This window comes from Apodemus sylvaticus, chromosome 14, assembly GCF_947179515.1.
Source record: "Apodemus sylvaticus chromosome 14, mApoSyl1.1, whole genome shotgun sequence".
Taxonomy (NCBI): domain Eukaryota; kingdom Metazoa; phylum Chordata; class Mammalia; order Rodentia; family Muridae; genus Apodemus; species Apodemus sylvaticus.
Window position 1 is genome coordinate 67,990,504 of NC_067485.1, and position 12,857 is coordinate 68,003,360.

Below are 12,857 nucleotides of genomic sequence, written 5' to 3' on the forward strand. Positions count from 1 at the left end.
GGGAACTTGCATTTTGATTTTTTTTTAAAAAAGATTTATTTGTTTATTGTATAAAAGTATACTGTTGCTCTCTTCAGACACACCAGAAGAGGGCATAGGATCCCATTACATATGGTTGCGAGCCACCACATGGTTGCTGGGAACTGAACTCAGGACCTCTGGAAGTGCTCTTAACCACTGAGCCATCTCTCCAGCCCTTGAATTTTTTTTTTTTTACAACAACATTTTATTAGCATACTTTCTAGCACGGTTCCATGTAAAGACACTGCTAGGATTGAATACGAATCCACACTGTCCGATCCATTATTTTGTGTTAAAGAAAGCATTTGCCTCCTAGGTAACTTACTACCAAAGATTAATTAATTTCACATAAAACTGAATGCATGTTATAATTTTTTGTTCATCTACTTATATGTGTATTTTCAGTGAAAATACTGAAGGGGTTGCACTATTACAAATTATTCCCAAATTAAACATGTGGCCTAGATTTAAAGTATCCTCTTCCTTTTGGGGTTGCTGTTATTTTCCAAGGGTTTTGTATTGTAGGAAGAATGAAAATAAATACATCTTTAATTTTTTAAAATGTATTTCATTGGCATAAGAGATATTTGTTACCATATTGAAAAGAGTGGATTTGTCAACACTTCAGTGTTATATTATCTATTTGATGCAAATAAATTATTGGATCAAATGGAAAACTGTTCATCAAAAGCCACTAGGACCTATGAGCAGTTTGTATATTTTTCTAATTAAAGTATTAAATGAATACTGTGCCCAATTTTGGAGAAACACATGCACAGCCAAACCACAGCCATCTGCAACATTCCAGATGGGAAATAAAGAAACTTAGCCTTGTGTATTTTTCCTTCATAAACCTAAAGGCATTTCTCCTATACTTTTCATGTTCTTTTCCTACTAGCCTGACTACACGTAGAAAAGCTAATCAATACAATCCTATTTACTCATTGAACCTTGATTGTTGGAGTCGGCTCTTACGGCCTGGATCTCGTTACTCATTCTCTGCCTTCTGTTGCCTTAGTATGTGGTGGCCCTCTTCCAAGTGTCTCTGGTGGAAACTTTTCCTCTCCCGGCTATAATGGAATCCGTGATTATGCAAGAAACCTAGACTGCGAATGGATTCTCCATAATCCAAATCGGGAAAATTCATCCATAAGTATCCATTTTCTAGAACTTTCCCTTGAAAGTCATCAAGACTGTACATTTGATGTCCTTGAGTTTCGAGTAGGTAAGTTCAATGTAATAGCATGCTCTCACATTTATCTGCATGTTCTCCTTATTCCTGGGCAATGGCAGGGGTCAGATGAATACTCTCTCAGTACAGAAGATACAAAAGAGCTTTGTCACTACAATGCTGACATCCTGGCTTCCCATAGAGGAAGCGTGACTTATGAACTGCAAATGAAGCAGGTCCTTGGCAAGGAGAACTTCTAGCTCAGGTTTCCTGTATGGGAGGTTCACCTGAGTTTGGTTCCGGAGAGTCTCTGGCCTATCAGTGTGCTCCACTGGTCCCACAAGACTCAACTCAGTGTGGTCAGACTGCCAGTAGTTTCCAGAACTTGCAGGATTCACAGAAGGTTGTTCAGTTCTTTTTAGGTCTTAGAAGTTTAAACACCTTCCACAGAGTGCCAATGAAGAGAAGCACATGGGGCTATTTGGGAAATTATCCTCAAAGACATCATTCATCTTTTTTTCATGATACAAAAGATCAAGGCATATCTGATGAACCAAGCTTCTCCTAAGATTTAAAAACAAACAAAATAAAACCTCTGTGTTCATGAGCAGTTGATTCTAGCTCCTTGTTACAGTTCAGGCATAGATTATCTAACTCTGGTGTCCCCATTGTCACACACTTGCTTCCCAGAAAATAAGTATGTAGACAGCAGAAGAAATATAATAGATAAGCTATACTGTCAAATGTTGGCTGTGTTCTTCTTAATCCCCAATTTTAAAGAACAGAAAGATGAAAGCAGAATGTAGTGGACAACTATAATAATCAGAGGTGGCTGCCTTTTTTATTATTGCCATTTTGTTATTATTATCATCTTTTATTTTAGGGGAGTTATTCTTCAAAGGTCTCCCATAAACTTTTGGATGGTAGAGAACAGAATAAAACACAGGAGAGAAACAATCTTAATGTAACTACATACATTTCTATTAAATATCAAGCTAGAATCATTTGTGTCTATGCAGAAAGTCATATTTTAATATTATATGTAGTGATTATAATATTGGAGTATTGTTGTCAGGCTAAGTAGCCAGTTTAGGAAATCAAACAGGTTAAAGAATGTGTTTCAACTCTAAAGTGTTAAAGATAAGTTCCATCCAGTCTTCATAGCAGCCCTGCACCAACGCCAAAATTGAGAAGGCCTGTCCAGTTACCCACAGTCTCTTTTGAGAACATAGAAGGCAGAGTTTTTATGAAGGACTTTGATATGATCTGTGGTAACAGATCGGGGATTTTTGCAAGAGAATCATCCCAGCTCTCTGAGGCAAATGAGTCTGAACGTGGCCATGGCCATTAGAGAACACTCTCCATGAAAGGCTGATAAGCATTTACTCTCTCTGCCTCTTGCCAGGACATTCATGGAAATAAGGAGAATGGCTGTATATTCAATTTCAGTTGGTTAAATTCAATTTTCTACTTATTCCTCCTGATTTACAGACAGTCAGTAGAAATACTCTCTTGCATGATTTATAAGGTCAGTGGTGTTCATCTGACATGATAAATTGGGAGCAGATAAATGTGCACTCTCCAGGAACTCTGCAAATATTAATCATATTTCTGTTAGAAGCAATTGTCGTGAAATCTATTAAACTCAACCCTGGCAGGTCTTGGCCCATGTGACAAATATTCTGTTCATTTTAGATGATCAAATGCAGCAAAGACTCTTAAGAAGTTTAGGGAATTATTGCCTTTATCCTAAGAGCGGACTTATTATCACTATTGGCATTACATTTCTTCCTCCTTTACAAAGCACACAGCTGAAGGGAGAATTAAATTGGTTTCACCTCTATTTAGGTATGTGAAAGTATGTATGAAGACACAAGCTGGCACAAATTGGCATTGATAATAAAGGCGTCTCTACACCCAAACAGCATGTCTGAGAACTCTATCCAGTGGAATTGACAATGATTATAAAGGAATTTTTTTAAATGTCTGCCACTGAACCACGATTGAAATACACCAGGGGGAGGAGTTGTTATTTTTATTATTTGGTCCTATTAATTAATGATATTTGTCCAAACCCTGTAAGCCATGTCATTTGCTATACTGTTTTGTTCAGGTGATGCTGATGGGCCCCTGATAGAGAAGTTCTGCAGCCTGTCAGCACCAACAGTGCCCTTGGTCATCCCCTACGCTCAGGTGTGGATACACTTTGTCAGCAATGAGCGCGTAGAATATACTGGCTTCAATGTAGAATACTCCTTTACAGGTAAGCCCTGAAACATAACACATACAGCTATATAGATTTACATCTTCGAATATAATGGCTGCATTGCTAATTTCAATGAAAGTTTCCAGGTGAAAATTGTTGATACTGATACCAAGAAATGAATTTTATGGTTTTTATATATTTTCCTTTATCCCAGAGATCCTGCTATACTCTTATGGTTTTAATACTTTAATTTTTATTTGTTTCCCTGTGTAGACAATTTTGTCTTCTTCAAACTGCAGTCTTTTCATTTTGTTTAATATGGTTTGGTTTAGTTCCCAAGTTTGGTCAACTTACATTGACATATTTTCTCTTGTAAACCATTCTTGAATTTCACAATAAATTATACATGGTCCCAGTTTATGTTTTATTCAGATTACTGAATATTACTTATAATTTGTGTTGGATATGCATGTGTGTTCAGAGTTTGTATGTGGAAATTCAATCCAAGTTGGGTAACATAACTTCTTGTCTTGGTTCCCAGGGGATTTTTTTCCTGGCCCCTTTCACTAACATGCTAATTCTTTCAGATTTGTGAAGATGTTCCCTTATGTGAAAGTCTAAAGTTATACCTTCTGTACCTGCCTTGTCTCCAAAACCTTAGTTCCCACCCTGAGCCCATGCCTTGGTCCTTTATTTATTTATTTATTTATTTTTATTTATTTAATGTATATGAGTACACTGCAGCTGTCGTCAGACACACCAGAAGAGGTCTTCAGATCCCATTACAGATGGTTCGGAGCCACCATGTTTTTGCTAGGAATTGAACTCAGGACCTCTGGAAAAGCAGTCAGTGCTTTTAACCACTGAGCCATCTCTCCAGCCCCTCATGTCTTGGTCTTAACCTTCTCAGACTGCCAAACTTTCTGCTTGGCACTGCTCCTCTGTGTTTGAGTACACTTCTTGTTTACAGATTTTAGAAACTTACTTTTCCCTCTGTTGAGTTTGACTGTGATCAACATGTTTTGCATAGTTTTATATACTGTTCTTTGTGTCATCACAAAATTCATGGTTGAAGGAGGGAATAAGCTGAAACATAATCTACATGTGCAACCTTTCACCATCCATTGTTTTTCCTCCTATTGAAAGAAGAGTGAGGCAAAGAAACAATGCTGCTTATATTGAACCACAGATCATATGATGTCCTAGACCCGTAGCATCTTTTCAACATGCTACAATATCTACCCTCTGAAACCCAAGCACTTGTTATGAAATGATGAGATGCTTGATTGTGGGACAGATCATCTCTTCAGGGTACCTATATTCTCATAGCCTGGTGTTCTCAAGAAACACAATGTTATTTATGCTTTCTGTAGTACATTCTTAGCTACGTACTTTGGACGATTACTCTCCATTTACACTAAAGACAATCTCCTATATTCTGTTAAGCTGAGGCTGTCTTTACTATGAAAATCTGTTTCATGTAGACTATTAGGTAGTCAGTTCATTTGTTCCTGTTCTTCTATCAACTTTGTTCTTCTTCAGGATTGTATTATTGATTGATTGCCTGACTGATTGTATTTTTACCAGAAAGTTGCATGATAATAATTAAGTATGGTTTACCAATCTAATTTCAGATTGTGGTGGAATACAGGCAGGTGAGAGTGGAGTGATCTCAAGTCCTAACTATCCAAACTTGTACGGCAGATGGACCCAGTGTTCATGGCTGCTGGAAGCCCCAGAAGGGCACACCATCACTGTGAGTTCTTACGGCTGAATCAAATGTTGACAGGACTGAATCAGGAAAATGGTGTATGTGAGTGTGTGTGTAAGAGTACATAAAAGTGTAATCATGTGAGTATATGTGTGGGTGAGTGGGTATGTGCATGTATGTGCAAGTGTGTATGAGTGTATGTGTATGTGAATGTGTGTGAATGGATAAGAGTGTGAGTATATGTGTGTTTATGAGCGTGTGTGAGCAGAAGAGTGTTTAAGAGTATGAATGTGTGTGAGTAGGTAGGTGTATGCATGTGCATGTGTGTATGAGTGGATGTGGATGTGAGAGTGTGAATGTATAAGATTGTGAGTGTATGTGTGGCTTTGAGTGTATGTGAGTGTAAGAATGTGTAAGAGTGTGAGTGTACATGTATGTGAGTGGGTGTGTGCATGCATGTGCTTGTGTGCATGTATTAGTGTGTATGTATGTGTGTGTGTGTGTGTGTGTGAATGGGTAAGAGTGTGAGTGTATGTAAAATTGTGTAAGAGTGTGTGAGTGTATGTGTGTATGTGTGTGTGGGGGCGTGTGTGTGTGTGTGTGTGTGTATGTGTGTGTGCCTGTGTAAATAAGTGGCTAGACTTCATGCTTATAATCAGATATATGTTTTCTATGAAATTCTTTGTTTAAAGTACACATTTTCATCTACAATTAATGTGAAGAATGTTATCTTTTCCGATTAGTAAAACTTAGTAGAAGGTAATTTGGCCTCCAGGAAAGAGACAGTTCAGTAATGGCAGGTGCTGTCATTTTAGCTTAACAGATTGTTGGGGTTCCCCCAAATGACTCTACTTCTTGGACAAAACTAAACTCTTTTTAAATTCACAAGAGAACTTTTAATAGGGAAAACAGTGTGGCGATGAAAGAATGGAAGAAGAACCAGAAATAAAAAACCACATGGCTTACAAAGAAATGAAATCATCTGTAGAAAGCTTGTCTGCCTGGAGGGGGGGTGGCTCCTTTACAGCCCAAGGTGGCTCACCGTGTCTTTTCTTGTCTGCAGCTCACATTTAGTGACTTTCATCTTGAGGATCATCCAACTTGCACTTCAGACTCAGTCACTGTCAGGAACGGCAACTCCCCTGGATCTCCCATCATAGGACAATACTGTGGATGGTCAGTCCCTGGGCCGCTACAGTCTGGTTCTAACCAGATTGTAGTGACTTTTAACACAAACAATCAAGGGCAAAGTCGTGGATTTTATGCGACATGGAACACAAACACTTTAGGTAAAGAGAAAAAATATATCTCTCTATACTTAACATTTATTGTTATCAGTGAGATGTTATTTTAAACTAGTTTAAAGTATAGTCATTCCTGAACAGGAGTGGGCTTCAGGACTCCACTCAGTACCCGAATCTGTAAGTTCTAAAGTTTCTTGTACAAAACGATGTAGTACTTGTATGTAATGTATGAATGTCCTCCAGAAAACACTATCTCTAGATTATTTGTAATCCATAGTATATGTGTGTGTGTGTACATATGTGTGTGCGTGTGCGTGTGCGTGTGCGTGTGTGTGTGTGTGTGTGTGTGTGTGTGTGTGAGTGATATAGTTGCTACATATCATATTGTCCAGGAGACAATGATAAAAGACAAACAGTCTCACTCTCAACTAACAGGAAGAATTTTCAAAGAGCTAAGACAGCTAGCTACATGAAGATTCTTGATTTATGTATTGTACCTGGAGACATGGCGTGTTATTGAATAGTTTGAGGATGAAAACAAACAGATGTAACTTGTGTTTTAGAATAAAAATAAACACTGCCATGGATTCTGAATTGAAAGAAGACAAGGGATGTGATTTTTAAAAGTAGCATTGTACCTATGAAATATGAACATTGTAAAGTGTCTCAGAAACCGTAGGTGCTTATATTGGATAGTTATGCAGGATTTTAGTAAATCCTAACCATCCCAGGACAATTCTTCATCACAGAGTTGATTAACATGAATATCTCTATAGAATGAGTCTAACTCCACATTAAACCATTAGCTTTTCCTGAATTCACCAGAGAGTTGCAGAAGAACTATTGGCTCCAGGGCAAAAGATTGAATGCCAGAGCAATGCCCCTTAATTTAACTTCACTCTGTTCGGAATCTATGCTTTTCTTTGTTATCTCTTAGCTGTGTGTTTTAAGCTTGTGCAAATAATCAAAGACTTTTTTCTCTTTATATCCCTATGATTTATTCAGAACTATAAATCAGTTTCAATATGAATGAGCAAAATTACTAAGTAGGAGAACCTTTTCCACTTTAAAAAACAAAACAAAACATCTTCTTTAGTTCACTGTCATAACCTAAAATATCAAAGTCTCATAGACGTGTACTCTCATGTGTTAGGAGTAAGACAATGCACAGTGAGTGTGGTCTGGCTATCTGCCTACTACACAGCCTTAATAAAGTAGAAGAGATTGATTGTTTGGAGACAGAATGGAAGCAGACTATCTACTATGATCTGCAAGGCTCAGATCAAATGACTTCAGATGGGTTAAGTGTGAGTGTACCAAAATGGTGAGAGTCATCCATTTAAAGCCCTTCAGATAATGGGTTCCTGCTTATTCCATGCCCCAAAGATGAGTCAGATAGAAGAAAAGATGAGTAATGATCTCACATATAGAAATATTCTCTAGACATCTTTGGTTTCCAAAGTTGATATTTTATAGTTTGGAGATTTTATATATTTGAAGATTGATTTTACATCTTGAAAATTGATGTGTCTTCCTTTCCTTATGGAAATTTTCCAGGTTGTGGTGGAACACTCCACTCGGATAATGGTACAATCAAATCTCCTCATTGGCCTCAGACATTCCCAGAAAACAGCAGATGCACCTGGAAAGCCATCACTCATGAGAGTAAACACTGGGAGATTAGCTTTGACAGCAATTTCCGAATCCCCAGCAGTGACAGCCAGTGTCGAAACAGCTTCGTGAAGGTTGGTACGCACCTTTGTTTAGCTGATTTTGTGAATGGAAGCATTTTGGCTACAGAGGACTCAAAGACATTTTTCAAAGAGAAGAGGGCACAATTTTGCTGCTTGAATTGTTTAGATGTAAAATGGAGAAACTTCAGCTGTTAGAAAGTAAGATTTGAATCCACTGGGTACCTGCTGTACTGCAGCCTTCCATCTCAAGATCAGGGCAGAGAGACTAAATTAAGGACATTTTTCTCTGACCTTTTCTCTTGAATTGTAATGAGTATTGATGGATGGTTTTTCCTTTCCTCTTTCATTTCTTCCTTCTCTACTTCCCCTCCCTCCTTGCTCTTTCTCTTTCTGTTCCTATCTTTGTCTTCCTACCCAAAAAGAAAGTACAATACAAATGGTAGAAGGTCTCACCACAAGGCAAATTTAATATATGCTATGAAAATTAAAGGAGACTGGAGTATCCAGTGACAACCTTTATTCTGGACATTAAGAGTCCACATGGTAAAATAACCATGAAAGATCCACTTAAAAATGAGAGCAACCAGGAAGGTAGACAGGCAGCTATCTCTAAAGCAGCATTTCTTCTCACACACCATTGATTGGCACTTTCTACTTACAAGACCATAACTGTATGTAAGTTCACTTTAGTTGTGCCGTTTTGCATCTTGCATATGGTATCACAGGGAGACTATGCCTTTTAGTAGAGAGACCCATAGGCCCAAGTTATCTCTTTCATACTTACCACCCACATGTAGTTTTATGATTCAATTTAATATTTTCACTTCATCTATAGAATGAAGAGAATGTTCTTTACTTCAGTAGAGTTGTTTTAAACATTACAAGTAATATGACATAATCACATAAATACTACCTAGTACTTTGGAATATAAAAATTGCCTAATGAATGGAAATGCCCTTTTAAAAATCAATGCTATTATTTCATATTATCTCCCAAATTGTTTTATATTACATTGATCTATTCTTCCTATTTAATTGAAAGCCTAATGCTTACAAAATATGCACATAATAAAATAGGTTTAATATACACTCTCTTTAATTGAATTTTCTCATGAAATAGGAGAGCTCTCTTTTTATAAGATGAGTCAGTGCAGTATACAGGCGTCAGTGAAGTCTTCTTAGTTTCTGAATGGGAAAAAGTTAATCTAGGGATCCAACTTGGAATCATATTTCCTCTAGATAAAATAGAAGTTCCTCTGACAGTGTCATACAAGCACAGGGCCAGCACAAATTGAGATCAATTGGTAATATTGCCAAAAATAAGTAACAGAAGAAACACTCTCACTGAGTGCAAGACTTTTCATTGGCAAGATTATATTAACTATGTCATGAAACTCTTTTTATACCAAAGGATGCTTCTATATAGATAGAAGTCATGAGTAAAGAACCCAGGGATAGCAAACTCCCTGGAGTGGGCAGGTTCTTGGGGACTTTGAGTCAAAGATTATTTTCTTTGTAGAGACAGTAGGAAAGGTAGAGAGAATGGTCAAAGGTCCAAAACCCTTCTTTGTTCTGAAAGTCAGAGATGCTCTTCTGATTCCCTACTAGGGTACTCATAGGGAAATGCTACTTGGCCCTCTTCTTTGATGGAGATAAACACAAAGGTAACAACAGATGACTGGATCTCTGTAGACCTGGGAAGCATTAACTAGAGTAGGCCTGACCTTACACTTGTAAAGTAGCATTCGAGAGGTAGAGGCGGGAGGACAAGGGTGCCCAACTCACTCTTGGCTATGTAAGAAGTTTGAGGACAGCCTGATCCATGTGAGAAACTATCTCAACAAAATAAAAGGAAGAAAATACAAGTAACATCCTAGAAGTTCCATAAAAACCAAGGTAAAGACAAGTATACCATAGAGCTTCAGAAAATCCAATCACCATTAGAAACAGAGCCCAGAAGTATGTGCAAAACACTGAACATAGACAAGCAACACTGTTCTGAAATAAAACATGAAAATAGGATCCACAGCCTACTAACATAAAAACTAATATGTTTGGGTCACACAAATGAGGAACCCATCATAAACAAACAAAGACTATTACACATTGAGAGAGGAAAACTAATCAAGTTATGTCCACCCTGTGATGACACAGATTTTGGACAAGTGTGACAAGGATGTTAATACTGCTGTCATCAAACCTTCTCAGAAGTCACCAAAGAGTCCTCTTTAAAGCCTTGTCATGACAAATAAGTAATAAAAAATCTTGACAAAGAAACTGTGTTACAATGAGGAACAAATGGTAGAAGGTCTCACCACAAGGCAAATTTAATATATGCTATGAAAATTCCAGGAGACCTTTATTCTGGACATTAAGAGTCCACATGGTAAAACAACCATGAAAGATCCACTTAAAAATGGGAGCAACCAGGAAGGTAGACAGACAGCTATTCTCTAAAGCAGCATCTCTTCTCAAGCAAATTGTAGAACTAAAAAATACAATAGAAATAACTGTTTAATCTCAATAGGTAGGTAGAAATGACAGAGGGCAGAATCAGTAAGTTTCTGAACAGAAATCACTGCTTAAAACAATAAAGAGAAAATTGACTTTAAAATAGCAATCGAATGTGAGCAGAGCCTTAGGGGACCATGAACAATAACCAAACTATCCTATCACTGTATTTTCAGAAGGAAACAATTCAACTGACAGATAAAGAAATTTAGTCAAAGAAATAATGAGTTCTAAAATAAAAGAATTGTCAGCAACAAATTTAGCATCTTAAAAATGACTCTTAATGTACAAGGGAGAATTCAAAAACTCCCATACAAAAGGAAGCTAATAAAAATATACATAAGGTACTTACCATTAAAGATTGTTTAAGGGAAGATATTCAAACTAAATAGAATGGGGTGGGGAGGAGCCTTAGAGTACAAGGAAGAAGGAAGGAACCAAGAACTGAGCAGAAACGTGAGCATGAGTTAAAACATATCTTCCCATATAAGTTCATGGCTTATATGTAGTAATTTAAACAAAAGACTATAATGATATCCGACGATGAAAAGGGAGACAAGCAATTAAGTGCAGGCTGCATTTCCACACTCCCCTCTAAAGGGCCCTGTGTGAATGTTGGCCTAAGCTTCAGCAGTCATACACATCCATTTTAATACCCAGAACAATAACATCTAACTCAAAGGATAGGAAGCCTAGGAGAAACAGTGCATGTCAATACATACATATATATAATCCAGAAAAAGACACAATGGGTCAAGGAGTGGAGGAAGAAAACAGAACACAAGCAGAAAAATTGAGACACAATGTGTGTGTGCATGTGTGTGTGCATGTGCGTGTGCATGCACACACGTGTGAGCATGTGTACATGTGTTTTAAATAACTTAGTTACACCAAGTAAAATAGACAGGTTATTGGGGCCCATATAGGTAGGTTGAAAGAAAAGGATATAAAATGACAAAACATGGAAACACTAATTTAAAAAAAAAATCAGTCATGGTCATATTAACACCTGCTAAAATATTGTCCAAAGGTAGAAATAAACAGCTGTAGAATGAAACAATCGGTCTACCAGGAAGATGAGATGAATCTAAATCTTCATTCATGAAGAAATAGAGCTAGGAAATATGAGAAAGAAAACTAGAGAGAGCTATGAAGATAGCTTTTCAGTTGGGTTACAATTTCCACACTTGCTTTCCTCAGTACCTCACAGGGCACCCAGCTAAACAACTCACCCAGGTGCAGGTGAGCTCTGAAACTGTGAAGCATTAGGATCCAATCGATGGATGTAAAAGAATCCATATGCTAGCAGCAACATATACATTTCAGATGTCTTTGTCACATACCAGAACAGACAACATGCTAAGATTTAAAAAAAAAAAGAAAAAAAAAACTCAACAAATCAAAGAACTAAACTGCAGAGAGTATTTTCTCTGATGGGAAATGGATAAAGGCAAACTACAAAGTAATAGTAGAGAAAGAGCTGGCCTTCCACACATGAGAGCAAGCAGTCAGCTAAAACAATCAGCCAGAGTAAATATAGAAATCAAGTCTTTAATTGCTTCCTGAAATGGCGCAATCAAGAGGTGAAAGGGACAAAATCGTGGACTCTTCCCATCTCTCTTTTTGATAAGTGCCTGGTGAGGGTCAAGTGGTCAGCATAGAGGGAGGACTGATGTATGACCTGTCTGAATCCCGAATGCAAGCAGAAAACACTCAGTACTGAGTTAAGAGGGAAGGAAACCATTTTCAACTCTCTCCCTTACCCTCACAGAAAGGTCTTGGCAAAGGTGCCTGGGAGTGCCTCCCGCTGGGGCCTCCTGAAGAGGAGACCTTGCAGGGAAGGTGCCTGCCCTAGGAATGCACCAATGTGTGAGAGTGTGCTTGGCCACCAGAGCCTGAGTCTGGTATGGCAATTCACTTCAGAGACTGGAACACATTGGCTGTGGAAAAGTCACAGGAGGAAGTTGTACACAGGGCTTGGCAGGGAAAACTGTCATTACCATCACTGGTCAGGCCTGAAACTTCAGAGAGGAGTTTGGCAAAGAAGACCTCCTCAAATCTCTAAATACACTGACATTAAATACCTTAAAATAACCCATGGCTCAAAGACGAAGTTCAGAGGAAGTTCAAAATCACACAGAAGGGGGAATCAGACCAATAAAGTATATAAATTATGGCAAAAACGTAGTTGAAAAGTGAATTGATTACACTGAAGACTTTGTGTACATTTTAAAAGAAAGTCAAAGCCAACAATCAAGAAAAATAATGATGATAATAGAAATCTATAAATTTGACAATA

At 37.7% G+C, this 12,857-nt stretch overlaps 1 protein-coding gene across 2 annotated transcripts in view; it reads left to right on the top strand.

Annotated features, from left to right (window-relative positions):
* Nucleotides 1–12,857, top strand: part of Cubn (cubilin) — a 206,819-nt gene that overhangs the window by 154,815 nt on the left and 39,147 nt on the right. For both annotated transcript variants that reach the window (XM_052157465.1, XM_052157464.1), the window contains exons 50-54: nt 1,040–1,246; nt 3,306–3,455; nt 5,033–5,154; nt 6,173–6,398; nt 7,911–8,098. In XM_052157465.1, coding sequence (XP_052013425.1) covers nt 1,040–1,246; nt 3,306–3,455; nt 5,033–5,154; nt 6,173–6,398; nt 7,911–8,098 — 893 coding nt within the window. The remainder of the gene's footprint in view (nt 1–1,039; nt 1,247–3,305; nt 3,456–5,032; nt 5,155–6,172; nt 6,399–7,910; nt 8,099–12,857) is intronic.